This window comes from Oryza brachyantha, chromosome 7, assembly GCF_000231095.2.
Source record: "Oryza brachyantha chromosome 7, ObraRS2, whole genome shotgun sequence".
Lineage (NCBI taxonomy): Eukaryota > Viridiplantae > Streptophyta > Magnoliopsida > Poales > Poaceae > Oryza > Oryza brachyantha.
Genome location: NC_023169.2, coordinates 13,731,849 through 13,743,557, shown reverse-complemented (window position 1 = coordinate 13,743,557; position 11,709 = coordinate 13,731,849). Strand labels below are relative to the sequence as shown.

Sequence of the window (11,709 nt, the reverse complement as noted above, 5' to 3'; positions counted from 1 at the left end):
CATGAGTCTCCAGAATGCCGCTAAACTATGTTATCCATACCAGTTTGATCAACTGGACTAATACAAGATTTACTAATACCACATCGAGTAAACTGATATTAGTTACATTGCCTAACCGAACCCAAATGCTGTGATGCACGCAAATGAAGTGACACAGATCACCTCTTGCTCCACAAATCATATTCGAGGCCCGTATCACACAGAGACGACACGGGACGACATATTCGAGCTCCCCAGTAATGCACACATCAAGTAAACGAGCGAAGCTCCCCAGTAATGCACACATCAAGTAAACGAGCGACAGGAATAAATGCAACTTACAGGAAGATTTAAACAAAGGCAGTGGTAGGTAAGTCAAGACGAACATTGGCTATCAGGAAAATGCCGATAAGTCAAAAGCAACTACAAAGTCTGATCACAATGGAATATTGGTCAGAAGCTATGGGAGGCATCAAAGCTGAACCTAGAATTCCCCCTACTCCCAACAAACATTGGTTAGAAACTTCTCCCCCCTGTGACCACAAAAAGAAAAAAAGAAAACCCTGATACTCGCTAAAGCCGACTCGAAATGGGACAAATTATTGGCAACAACATCGGGGACCCTTCCATCATTTACCATCAGAACCAACTTTCAACAGGATGGAGAAAATTCACAGCAGGAGCTCCTGGAAGAATAAATGGGTTCATGCCAAGGGGCAGCATCTGATGGACTTCTCCAGTTGTCAATAAAAAAAATCTGGTCTGCTGCGAAAAAAGATATGCGCCATGGTTGTGCCAACACCCATGAGTCGTTAAGCTGTTCAACCAAAAACAGTAAATTAGAACTTAATGATTTCAACAATCTTTATAAAGCATAGATTGCATATCTACTAAATCATACTATGAAAAGATAAATCACATGGTATCCCTTTATGGACAGCCCAATGTAGAACACCCGACTTACCTAGTAACAAAGCTTCTTTATGCTTTCATGAAGGGATCCAACTTTGATCTCTTAAGATGCTGTGGTCTAAAATCCTCCAACTTGAGGTTGGAGCTTGCCTTGGCCTCATTCAAGAATGAATCCCCCTTTTCTACTTTGATGTACTCTAGAACTGCACCAAGGACATCAGCTCCAATGCCATGGTGTACAAGGTCTCCAGGTTCTTCCCCCCCTTGTTCAATCAATGTACCTACCTCTTGCAAGGACAATATGCTTTCAACCACAAACCTTGCAAGAAGTCGTCCAAGATATTCTGCCGCTCTTGGAGCATCACTTAGAGCATCTTCCAATGAAGCAAGAACAAACACAAGTCTGCATGTAACCATGTGCTCAGTATATATACAATAAAAAAAAACAAGTCAGAGGCAATAGGAGTGAGAAGAGAAACAATTACCCTTCAGTGAGTTGAGACTTGCTCAATAAATTATTTCGACTGTTGCAGAGGCTAACAAAAAGCTTAGTCAACAACTCTCTTTCCATATCTTTTCTCTCAAAGGAATCATTTACCCAGAGTGATACTACATGTGGATAGAAACTTGGAGCATTCAACTCCTCGATACACAAAGCAACCTCTTTCTCATCTTTTGCACTGCCAAAATAATTGTATGATAGATCGTTAGCAAACAATGCAAAGGACCTATCAAAAATTTTAGAGTAACACAGCAACAGGACAAGGTCATTGAGCAATGAGAAATCAGAAATAGTTACGAAATGTAATACTTAATAGAAATTGAAGTCCAAGAACCCCCACCCTGGCTTCCTAAATAAAGTACACGGTACCAGAGATCTAAAGATTAAATCTTGGTAGCGGCCCAATGTTACAACTCACAAAAAGGTGACATTAATCCTTTTGAGTCGTAAGTTCGAATTTTAGCATTCATAAACCCTGCTACTCCAATGTAAGAAGCATGGGTAACTCAGCAGACTAAAAATTCAGAGAACAAGAAGTGACACAAAAAAAGAGAAAACATTAGTAGTGCACTAAATTGCAGTGTTATCTGATCGTCCGATTAATCGCGATTAATCGGGCTGATCGGTCCCCTGACCTCGATCAGGTCATTCTAAACAATCAGGCCGATCAGGTTTCTGATCGTCCGATTAGTCGACAATCAGGTCCAATTAATCGGATGATCAGAAGCCCCTAACGATCAGGCCGATCAGAATGTGACTTGGAGTTTTGGGCCAACCTAGACAGTCTTTTGTCCCTTAGAATTTTAGTTGGGCTGGCACCTAAAACAACAAAGCTCAAAGGTAAGTACCATCTAACCATCAAATAATACCTCTATTGTTGCATTTTATGCTGCACAGTAAATAGTATATAGGGTTATTATGTTCTGGTAAATGTACTGTGCTACTGTACCGATCAGCCTTGATTAATCGGGCTGATCAGGCTGATTGGTGCCATGGCGATCAGGTCCGATCGGCCGATCAGACAACATTGCTAAATTGTAATCTGAAATAATTGTAGGACAGCACATTACGAAAATTGTCAGTTGCCAAAACTCGGGCAAATCATTATTATAATCAGTATTTGTTACAAACATATTTGAACAAGACATCAAGAAGGCAGGCATCATCAAAGCTTAAAAGGGTGCAAGCACATAAGTTAAAATTTAATTGGCACAAATGAAGTAAAAGTTCGGTGCAAGCACATAAGTTAAAATTTAATTGGCACAAATGAAGTAAAAGTTCGCACAAAAAATCAGACATTACAAAATATTACCTGTAATATTCCCGGATGGCAGAAACAGATTTCTCTCTTAAGTCATCCTCGGAGTATGATTTATTCCCTGAACGGCCCTCCTGGCTGGCAGGCCTGTTTGATGGTCCAGCAAACTGTGTATTAGGTGCCATTCTTCCAGAACGATCAGGAATTCTCGAGGTTGCTTCCTCTCTTGCAGTCGAAGCAGAATTATACCCATTCGGACCAGATACCATCCTGCGATTATCAACAGCAGAAGAAAGTTCGGCATTTGATATCAGTGGCTGCCCTCTCATACCCTTTGCTAGGCCACCTTGTGGCCCAAGAGTAAGAGTGGGTTCATCCTTGCGCTGAGGAAGGGGCACAGTTCTTTCTTCAAATCGGATATCTTGGGTACCAAACCCACGGGAATGTGAAGACATTCCCCGATGGCCAACTTGCTGAGAACTTGGAGAAGCCAATACTGCTGCTGAGCCACGAGGACCATAATCCATAGGTGCCGCTCCTCGCCTTGGAGCAGAACCAACAACTGAGCCACGAGCTAACCTACTTGACTGAGCATGTCTTTCCTGAGCTGCGTCCCTGTGCACCTCCTCAATTTTCTTTGGACCTTCCACCTTACGCCTTTGCTGCCACTTATTCTTCCTAAGATCAATTGAATCTCTCAGCATGAACCTAACACGCGATGATAGCTGTTGACTTGTTGACAGCTTCTGCATTATATCAAAGTACGCATCCATATGCTCCTTAGCCTTTATATGGTCTATCATCTCTCCAATTGTGCTCATCAATTTGCACAGTGCTTCGATATTCTCTTCGTCAGGGTTTTGACAATTTCCCAGCAAATTTTTAATGCATTCATGCATGATGCGTTCTGTCAACATCCTCTTTTTGTACAGTTCTCCAATCAACCTAATGTTCCCGAGCATGCGCCTTCGAGCACGAATTCTTTTCTCTTCCCGTTCCTCTTTAGTTTGCTTAATTTCACCTTCCTCCTCTGTTTTGTCTGCTTCAGCCTCTTCTCTTTCACCCCTCTCAAATTCCTCTTGACATTTGTTCAAAAGCAACCTCTTGAATGTAATTTTTTCATTATCCTCACTAAAATCTGGCAGTGCACCAGCCAAATGGTAACAGAAGTTAGCATACATTTCACAGAATGTTGGCTCCATCAAAGCTTTGTCAAATATCTGCGAAATGACCCCGGTAAGAGTTGCCACGTTGTCAATGTTCACCTCTTTCACCTTTTCAAAAAGCTTTTCAAAATTTTGCGGTGTCAATTTGTTCAGAATGGCCTTCAGTTGCCTCTGCTTTGCTTCTTCCTCATCAGAAACTTTGCCAACGACATATTTTTTCTCTGCTTTGTGCATTACTTGCATAGGGGTAACAGGAGATGGAATCAGACCCTTTTGCCATCTATCTGCATCAGAACCACTTCGTGCCATTTGAGGAGCATTCAGTCCTACAAGAGGCCCACCTCGTGGATTCCTCAAACCATGATTCCCTCCTGGGGCACCACGGTGATTCATAGTTGGAGGGCCATTGTCCAAGTAAATATCACGACCAGAACCAAAATGATGGCCTGACTTCCACCTATCCTCCTCCATGGCGGCACCACGGCGATCACCACGAGATGTTGGCCTGTCAGCTCCCCTTCCAGGACTTGGGTGATCAACAACATAAGACTTTCCAGCCAAATTATGGAAAAGAACGCTGAAGGCATCACACATCTGGAAACCAACAGGAAGATTAGTACAACTCGGTGCTAAAGTTAGCAAAAAATCCCGGGAATATCTCTTCCTCCCATTAGCTTCAGTTGCCTGGTTGCTGGAATCAGACCTCTCCAACTTTAGAGTAGACATTTCTGCTGCGTCTTCCCAATCATCGAGCTCAGCCTTTCTCTTTCCCTCGTCCTCACCCATATTAACCTCCTTTTCGGAGGATTCATCTGGTAGCTCATGATCAACAATAGAACTGTCAAGGTTCTCTGTGGCATCAATGAAATCTAGTTTTTCCTCGGGTCCCTTGTATGCGTTATAAAGATCTGAGCTCCCAGCAGCATCAGCTTTTGAAAGCATTTCTTTTCTTTTCTTCTTTTTCCCAGCTGTAAGCTTTGTTCGGTTAGCTTCCGTGCTAGGTTTTTCCCTTGAAACTGGCCGAACAGAAGTTGCTGGTGCAGAACTTGATTGATCCTTTAACACACTTTCTGGTTTCAGTGGACCCTCTGATGCCACTGAATTAGTCACAGATAACACATCAGAAATGGTGCTAGATATAGCAGACCCTGTTTCACCACTAATGTCACCTTTAGCATTGGCATTTTGAATGATAAACTCTGATGAAGTTCCAGAAATGGCAATAGAATCAATAGTGTCATCGGCAGAACCAGACATTTTCTCCTCATTCAGAAGCAATCTGTTCATCATAGGATTCTCATCAGATACAGATGGAGTGGGCTCTTTAGGTAGCTGTTCCTGGTCAGTTAGAGAAGTCATTGCATCTGAATTATCAGGATTAGAAGCCCCCACAGAAGACTGCTCAGGCAAGTCTAGGGTGCAAACTTCATGTGATTCATTTAAAGTTGAATCAGAAGAAATTTCATCCTTTGTAAGATCTGATGAAATTTTGTGAGCTATTCCAGTTTGTTCAGATTCACCAATAGCAACATCAGTTTTTGCTACTTTTTGAGGTTTCTCGGTGCTCTCAGAGGTTGATCTTGCGGAGCTCCTATCCACGCTAGAAGCATCAGCAGCTGCCAAAGCAAACATGTTAAACAAAGAAGCAGCATAATGGAACTGTATCGGCATTGATTTTCAACTGCAAACTGCATACCTTTTAATGTTTTGCTGTCAGCTTCAGCTGTGTTGGTCAGCTCCAACCCTTTATTTACGCCCTTGTCTTCCATGGGACTAATGCCGTCACATACAACCTTTAGAGAAGTAACCTTTAAATCTTCAGCAGATGAAGCTGACTGAACAAAACAGTATACTTGCCATTGAGCAAAACATATAAAATAACAGAAAAAGTAATGTTATACAGCATAAAAGGTACCTGTGGTTCTTGTGATAAATTCCCAGTGTCCTTAACAGCATTCTTATTGCTATCCTTAAACGACTCAATTCTTGGAATGGATTCTTTGATTTTTCCATCAGCTCCAGACAGAGGATTCACAGCAGAGGTTGCAGGTGCTGTAGTTTCTGGACTTGCAACTACAGATTGTATCGGTTGGCTCCCTGATGTGGAATGCTTCTCCGTGATCTGTGGAGCTCTACTCTCATTCTCACTACCTGATTTAGTGACGCCAGAAACAGCTTCATTATCCTTTTGTCGATGTGATAGAGAGCCTTCAGTTGGTTTTAACTTAGCATCTGTTTTACCAGGCGGTGCACTTATTGTGACTGCATGTACTCCAGATTTCTCCATGTGCCCAGCTAGGTGTAGTTTACCTGGGACTTGGGGGTGTCCAGGTGCTGTAGGCCCTGCTACGCTGTCCTTGTTACTGCTAGAACCTGTGTTCATCGGTTGGTTCATGAACGAAACTGTTTGCCCAGCTATAAACCTAGGACCCTGTGATGCAGTGGGAACCTGGCTGACACCAGTAGTGGTGGGGTAAAATATAGGTGACTGGCTATACGAATTTTGCGGGTAGTAACCCATAGATCCATAACTACTGACCTGCTGGGATTGCTGTTGTACACTCGGTAAACCCCTCTGACCAGCAGAGTCTATCCTCTTATCAAGCTTCAATTCTTCATGTGTGTCAGGATGAGTAATTTTGACTGTGGTCTTCCGAGCAGGTCCTACATACTTAGTTGGCTGTTGCGATGCAAACTGAGGTCCCACCCCCACATTCATCATGTTGCCCAACTGAGTTGTCAGTGGATGAGTAGCTGAATTAACATAAGCTATACCTTGTGCTTGATGCATCATAGCTGGTGCTTGCAGTTGATGATGCTGAATAGCCGGTATATACATTTGCTGTGCAACCTGGGGTGCATTGGCGCCATGCAATCCCATCTGCATTTGCAGTGAGCTAGTAACAACTCCCTGTGGTGGAATTTGTGGATTGTGACCACCAAACTGCAAGGTTGGCTGATGGTGGTATGGCATCGAGATGGGCAGCCCAGGTATCTGCTGAACAGGGGGTCTTGGTGGTGCAATACTGGGCACAGATGGAGGTATATGCACATCTCTCTTCATTTGTGAAGGAATGTGAGGGTTGATTGGTTTTGATGACTGACTAGAACTAACAGCATCCTTTCTTGCCTGCTGAGGTGGTGGCTGTGGCTGTTGCTTCTGCTGTTGCATCAGCTGCTGTTGCTGCTGCTGTTTTGGAGCTGTTGGAACAGGCCCAGGAGTTGAAATCTTATTACCTTCAGGGAGTGCCTAAACACCACAGAAAGATAGCATGATAATACATTCTTTTAGAATATTAAAAATTGATAATGATCAATTGTATATCAATACAGTGTTAATAATACAAGCAAAAAAAAGACTTTTTCAAATCTCCTGAAGATATATTATCCAAGTTATTTGTTAAATTTGTGGCAACATATAACAATTGATACTTCTAACAATCAAGTGTCCTAAAAATAAGATAACACTAAAATACAATAATATAGAACCTGAAACAATTGGTAAAGGGGAGGACAAAATACCTGCATACGTTTCTGCTCATCCAAATTAGGAGGAGCTGAGCTTGTCCTGGCAGGGAACTGCTACACAGTTTATTTTGTAAATTAGAAAGAAGGTTAAAATAGAATTAGACTTGACTTAACGAGTGAAAGCTGCAAGAACAGGGGAGAAGAGCATACCAGAATGCTACCACCAGGTCCAACACCATTCAAACCGTTGAAACTGCCAAACTGCAAAGTAATTGCTTCACCTGAAGAAGAGAACAAATAAAACAGCACGCAGTTAACAAAGTAGTATACCATGAATATCAATCATAAGGCGCAAACAACCACCTTAAGGAAGGTGCCCACTTTCATACACACAATTCATACAGTGAAAACAAAACAAAAGAACCAAACCTTTTGATGCTCCCTGGGAAGCAGCCGCAGTTGAAATCCTTGATGGGGCTCTAGGAGCAGCATGCGGAATACTTTTCGGTGGTGGCACATTGGCCGCGTTCTCACCAGAAGGAGGTAGCGTGGGCGCTCGCACTCCAGACAGATCTGCCCATTCAATAAATACATGCAATCACCCAAATCAATACATCAAATGACAAATTTTCACATATTTCTAGTTGTAACCCAACACAGCAGAATAGGTTGATAAATCACCCTGTTGCTGAGGCCGCGGCGCAGGGACAGGAACTTGCACCGGCGCATTCTGAGGTGTGGGCGGGCGCGGCGACGCCTGCAGGGGCGCGGGTGCTGGTGCGGGCTGGAAGCCGTGGGTGTCAGCTTGGCTCACAACCCTCTGGTGCCCGCCGTGGCCATTGCCAGACTTCCTGAAGCTGCAATCGGATCCAAAAGTCCCGTAAAAACCCTAGGTTTTTTTTTTCTCGCAAACAGGCGCCCCCAGATCAAATCATGCAGGCGCGTCCAATCAGGGGGAGACGACAGACCGTGCCAATCAATCAACCGTTACCTGCGGTTAGACGAGAGAGGAGGCTGGCCGGAGGAGCCCCCGCCGCCCTTGCCCGCGCCGCCGACTCCTCCGCCTCCGCGGTGGCCGCCGAAGCTGCTGGACCGGGCGGGTCTCCTCGCGTGCCCCTCGCCCCTGTCCCCTCGCTGGGACATAAATCCCTCTCCCTTCCGATCTCCTCTCCTCCTCCTCCTGTCTTCCTCCCCTGATCCAACCAAACCACACCCAAATAAATCTCCCCAAATTCCAATCCGCAACAACAACACAACAACAAACCAAAAAAAAAACACGCCCCCCACCCCCCCTCCCCGAACCCTAATCCCCCTCGCCGGCGCGCGGAGTCCCCCCCCCCTCCCTTTACCTTGGTGGCCTCCGGGGCGGCGGCGGCCTAGGGTTTGGTCGTGGCCAGTCGATGGCAGCTTACACCGAGACGTCTCGACGAACAAATTGATGGGTGTGGGGAGAAGAGTGGGGGCGAAGCGAAAGAGAAGGGCGTCGGAGGGGTCGGGCCTCTCTCTCTCTAGTTACTAGTAGTACCCACCAACACAACGAAAAGAAACAAATCTATCTATCCGGATACGAAACAAAACACGAAAAAAATAATAACAAAATAAAAAAACAGAAATACTCTGGGCTTTAGGCCTCTCCCCTCCGTCTACTCCTCCTGTATAACAGATTTTTTTTATCCGTAATCCCCAATCCATTCTACCGATAATTATAATTTTCTAGCGTGCTGGTAACCATACCAACCTATAACTTTGGCATCAAAAAGACAATATTGGTATTGATAGTTTTGGGATTAATATAATAGTATAAAAGTGTAACAAAAAGAAGATAAAAAAAAGGGGAGGGGAGGGGAGGGGGGCGAGCCTTGAGCGGTCAAGGAGGGCAGATCAGGCGGGATTGGATGGCTGGCGTTGGCTCGCGCGGCCGACGGATTCGCTCGGGGACGGGAAGGAGTCGACTCGGCGCGGGCGGCAGCGGGAAGCAGGTCGGGTCGGGTCGGGTCGGGTCGGGTCGGTTTTGCTGGGTCGCTGTTGGTAGCGTTTCGTTTTGGTCGGGCCGGCTAAAGTTGGCTGCGCTTATGTGTCCAGCAGTTGTAGTGGTATTCCCGTTCCGATGCGAGTAGTATTCGCCTCGCCGGAGCTGTGGAGCTCGTGCTCGATCCCATTGCGATAAATTTCAGCGTGTACCAACGGATTGTAATCACTCCATGTGCTTCATTCACTATTCATTAATTTAATGGCTAAAATCATATTCATAAAATCAGAGGTTTAGGATGGACTTCACATCTTCTTATACGTACTTTCCGTATATTAGAGATTTTCTAAATATAAATGATTGTGCCAATTATAGATTTTACATATATTAGAAATTATATTTTCTAATTAGAAACAAGTCGAATAATTAGAGACTATACATGAAGATAAATATATAAACTTCTCTATTATAAAGTCTTTGTATATCTTTAAAATCAAAATTCAATCGCACAACGTTCTGGCATACGCAATAGCACAAGCCAACCCGAAATGTCGTTAAAACAGCGGCAATAATAACCATGCAATAAAGTTTGTATTCACACTATATCATTTGCGCTAAATATACGCTAAATATAAGATCGATCAAGACTTTAGGTCATTATAATTGGACCTCAAATATTCAAGTCACTTACAATATAAATCTCATAAAAATAGGAAAGAGTTTTGAGATTCTACAAATATTATGTTAGCACAATCTTTTTATGCTAACTAAGTAAATTCTTGATATGTCTAGTGATATATCAATGCAAAATATTTTTTAATCAATGAAATATACGTGCACATCCTGATAATCATGAATGAAAAACAAACTAATAGAAACATCATTAGTAATTTCACTTTGTTAAAATTTGTCATATATTTTTTTAACTACAAAGAATTGTACGATAGATATGTGTTAGGTATTATATGATCACTTAATATTTGATTAAATATATTTTTACGTAATATAAGAATACACAAAAAAATTATTTTTAAACTCGTAAAAAATTTAGACTTTAAATTACGTGTTATTTGAGAGTTGCAAATAGTTTTCTTTATTTGGTATACGCAAACGTCAATAAATTTTCATTTATTATAAGAAGACGGAAATGTCTATGTTATGCTACTCATATTTGTATAAAATATTTTTATTAAATTTAGCGCTATAGAGTTTAAGTTTAGCCTTGCAATATGTGAATTTGATATTATAGTGATTCTATTAACTTACTGAAATTATTATATAAATTTTGCCTTGCAAAGTTCTAGAATTAACGTCTAAACTTAAAAACTTATAATTGCAATACGTGTAAATATATAACTAATTATGCAAAGTTACGACAATCGCTATCAACATGTGGTTTGCTATTATTTTGTCAAAATTTGTTTAAATAATCATATTAACACGCATAATTGACAAACCACTTTAAATATTTGGTTTATATGATTTTCATTTGATTGAATTTATAATATCTTATTTATATTACTAAACTAAGTGATAAGGTTCTCATGGGTATACATTGTTTTGTCTCGAATTCTCGATCACCCCAGAAACTAGTTGGGGAATTGGGGATGGACTGGGCGAGCTACGGTATTTTCGAAGCTAAAATCGCGGGTGCTGCAGTTGGAGTGAAGACGGACATGGTAGTCCTGGGTGATGATGGTGATTGAAAGAGAAGAAAAAGGTAATCACGATACTAGGTGGGCCGTACTTGGTTGGGGGGGGGGGGGGGGGGGGCGTTGAGGCCTTTCTGAGTTTGGGCTATTGAGCCTGTTTGCTTCGGCTAGGTGGCCCATGTTAGCAAACGGTGTTTGAAGGGATCTTCTAGGAAAGCATTATTATTGGATATCCACTACTTTCATGCCACGCAATTAAAAAGTTTCGTGGGATATATAATTTTACATGTAAGTTCAAATTTAACTTCTATAGATTGTAAAAAACAAATAATTATGAATGCATATATCATAGTTTTAATTTAATTTAAATTTTATTATAACTCATATGAGTCAAATTTAAACTTGCATGTTTACGAATTAATACATCTTATATAAATCTATATTGTCATTTGTTTATTCCTTTAGTAATTGTTTAGATGCCATGCAAGAAAATGGATAATTCCTTTAGTAATTGTTTAGATGCCATGCAAGAAAATGGATAGACGTCCAACCGAGCGAAGATCATATCTTCAGATTTTTCTGCATGAACCAAGGTCACCACTGGTTTCTCGATGAAAACCAGCACCCTACTATATTCTCACCTGGGCAAGAAACGGGACCCTATATCTTACGAAGTTACGTCACGTGTCGTGGATCCATTTTGCTATCGGTGTCACTGGCACGTGGATCCATTTTGCTATCGGTCTACGTGTCTGCTTTAAAGTCAAAATTGACTTGAGGCAGAGGATCTTGATGCCCATACG

At 42.2% G+C, this 11,709-nt stretch overlaps 1 protein-coding gene across 3 annotated transcripts; it reads right to left on the bottom strand.

Annotated features, from left to right (window-relative positions):
* Positions 1-346: 346 nt before the first annotated feature.
* Positions 347-8,772, bottom strand: LOC102721463 (eukaryotic translation initiation factor 4G). 3 transcript variants are annotated; one of them, XM_040526018.1, is made up of 12 exons: positions 8,635-8,772; positions 8,277-8,478; positions 7,967-8,142; positions 7,715-7,858; positions 7,496-7,566; positions 7,340-7,399; positions 5,733-7,067; positions 5,514-5,652; positions 2,706-5,433; positions 1,377-1,571; positions 944-1,294; positions 347-796 (listed from the first exon to the last, which is right to left on the bottom strand). In XM_040526018.1, exons 2-11 carry the CDS (start codon positions 8,426-8,428, stop codon positions 961-963), a joined length of 5,334 nt encoding a protein of 1,777 aa, XP_040381952.1. In that variant the 5' UTR covers positions 8,429-8,478; positions 8,635-8,772; the 3' UTR covers positions 347-796; positions 944-960. The 3 variants fall into 3 exon arrangements, with proteins under 3 accessions (XP_040381952.1, XP_040381954.1, XP_040381953.1); XM_040526020.1 differs by having other exon boundaries at positions 5,514-5,610; XM_040526019.1 differs by having other exon boundaries at positions 7,340-7,396.
* Between the last annotated feature and the right edge of the window lie 2,937 nt (positions 8,773-11,709).

What these genes read in the sequence shown, in the direction of transcription:
- LOC102721463 (XM_040526018.1), bottom strand. Translation starts at nt 8,428, where the DNA reads ATGTCCCAGCGAGGGGACAGGGGCGAGGGGCACGCGAGGAGACCCGCC. An exon ending in CCTCTCTCGTCTAACCGCAG is followed by an intron (nt 8,143 to 8,276) that starts GTAACGGTTGAT and finishes ATCCGATTGCAG; the next exon opens with CTTCAGGAAGTCTGGCAATG. An exon ending in GACCTGGTGGTAGCATTCTG is followed by an intron (nt 7,400 to 7,495) that starts GTATGCTCTTCT and finishes TAAACTGTGTAG; the next exon opens with CAGTTCCCTGCCAGGACAAG.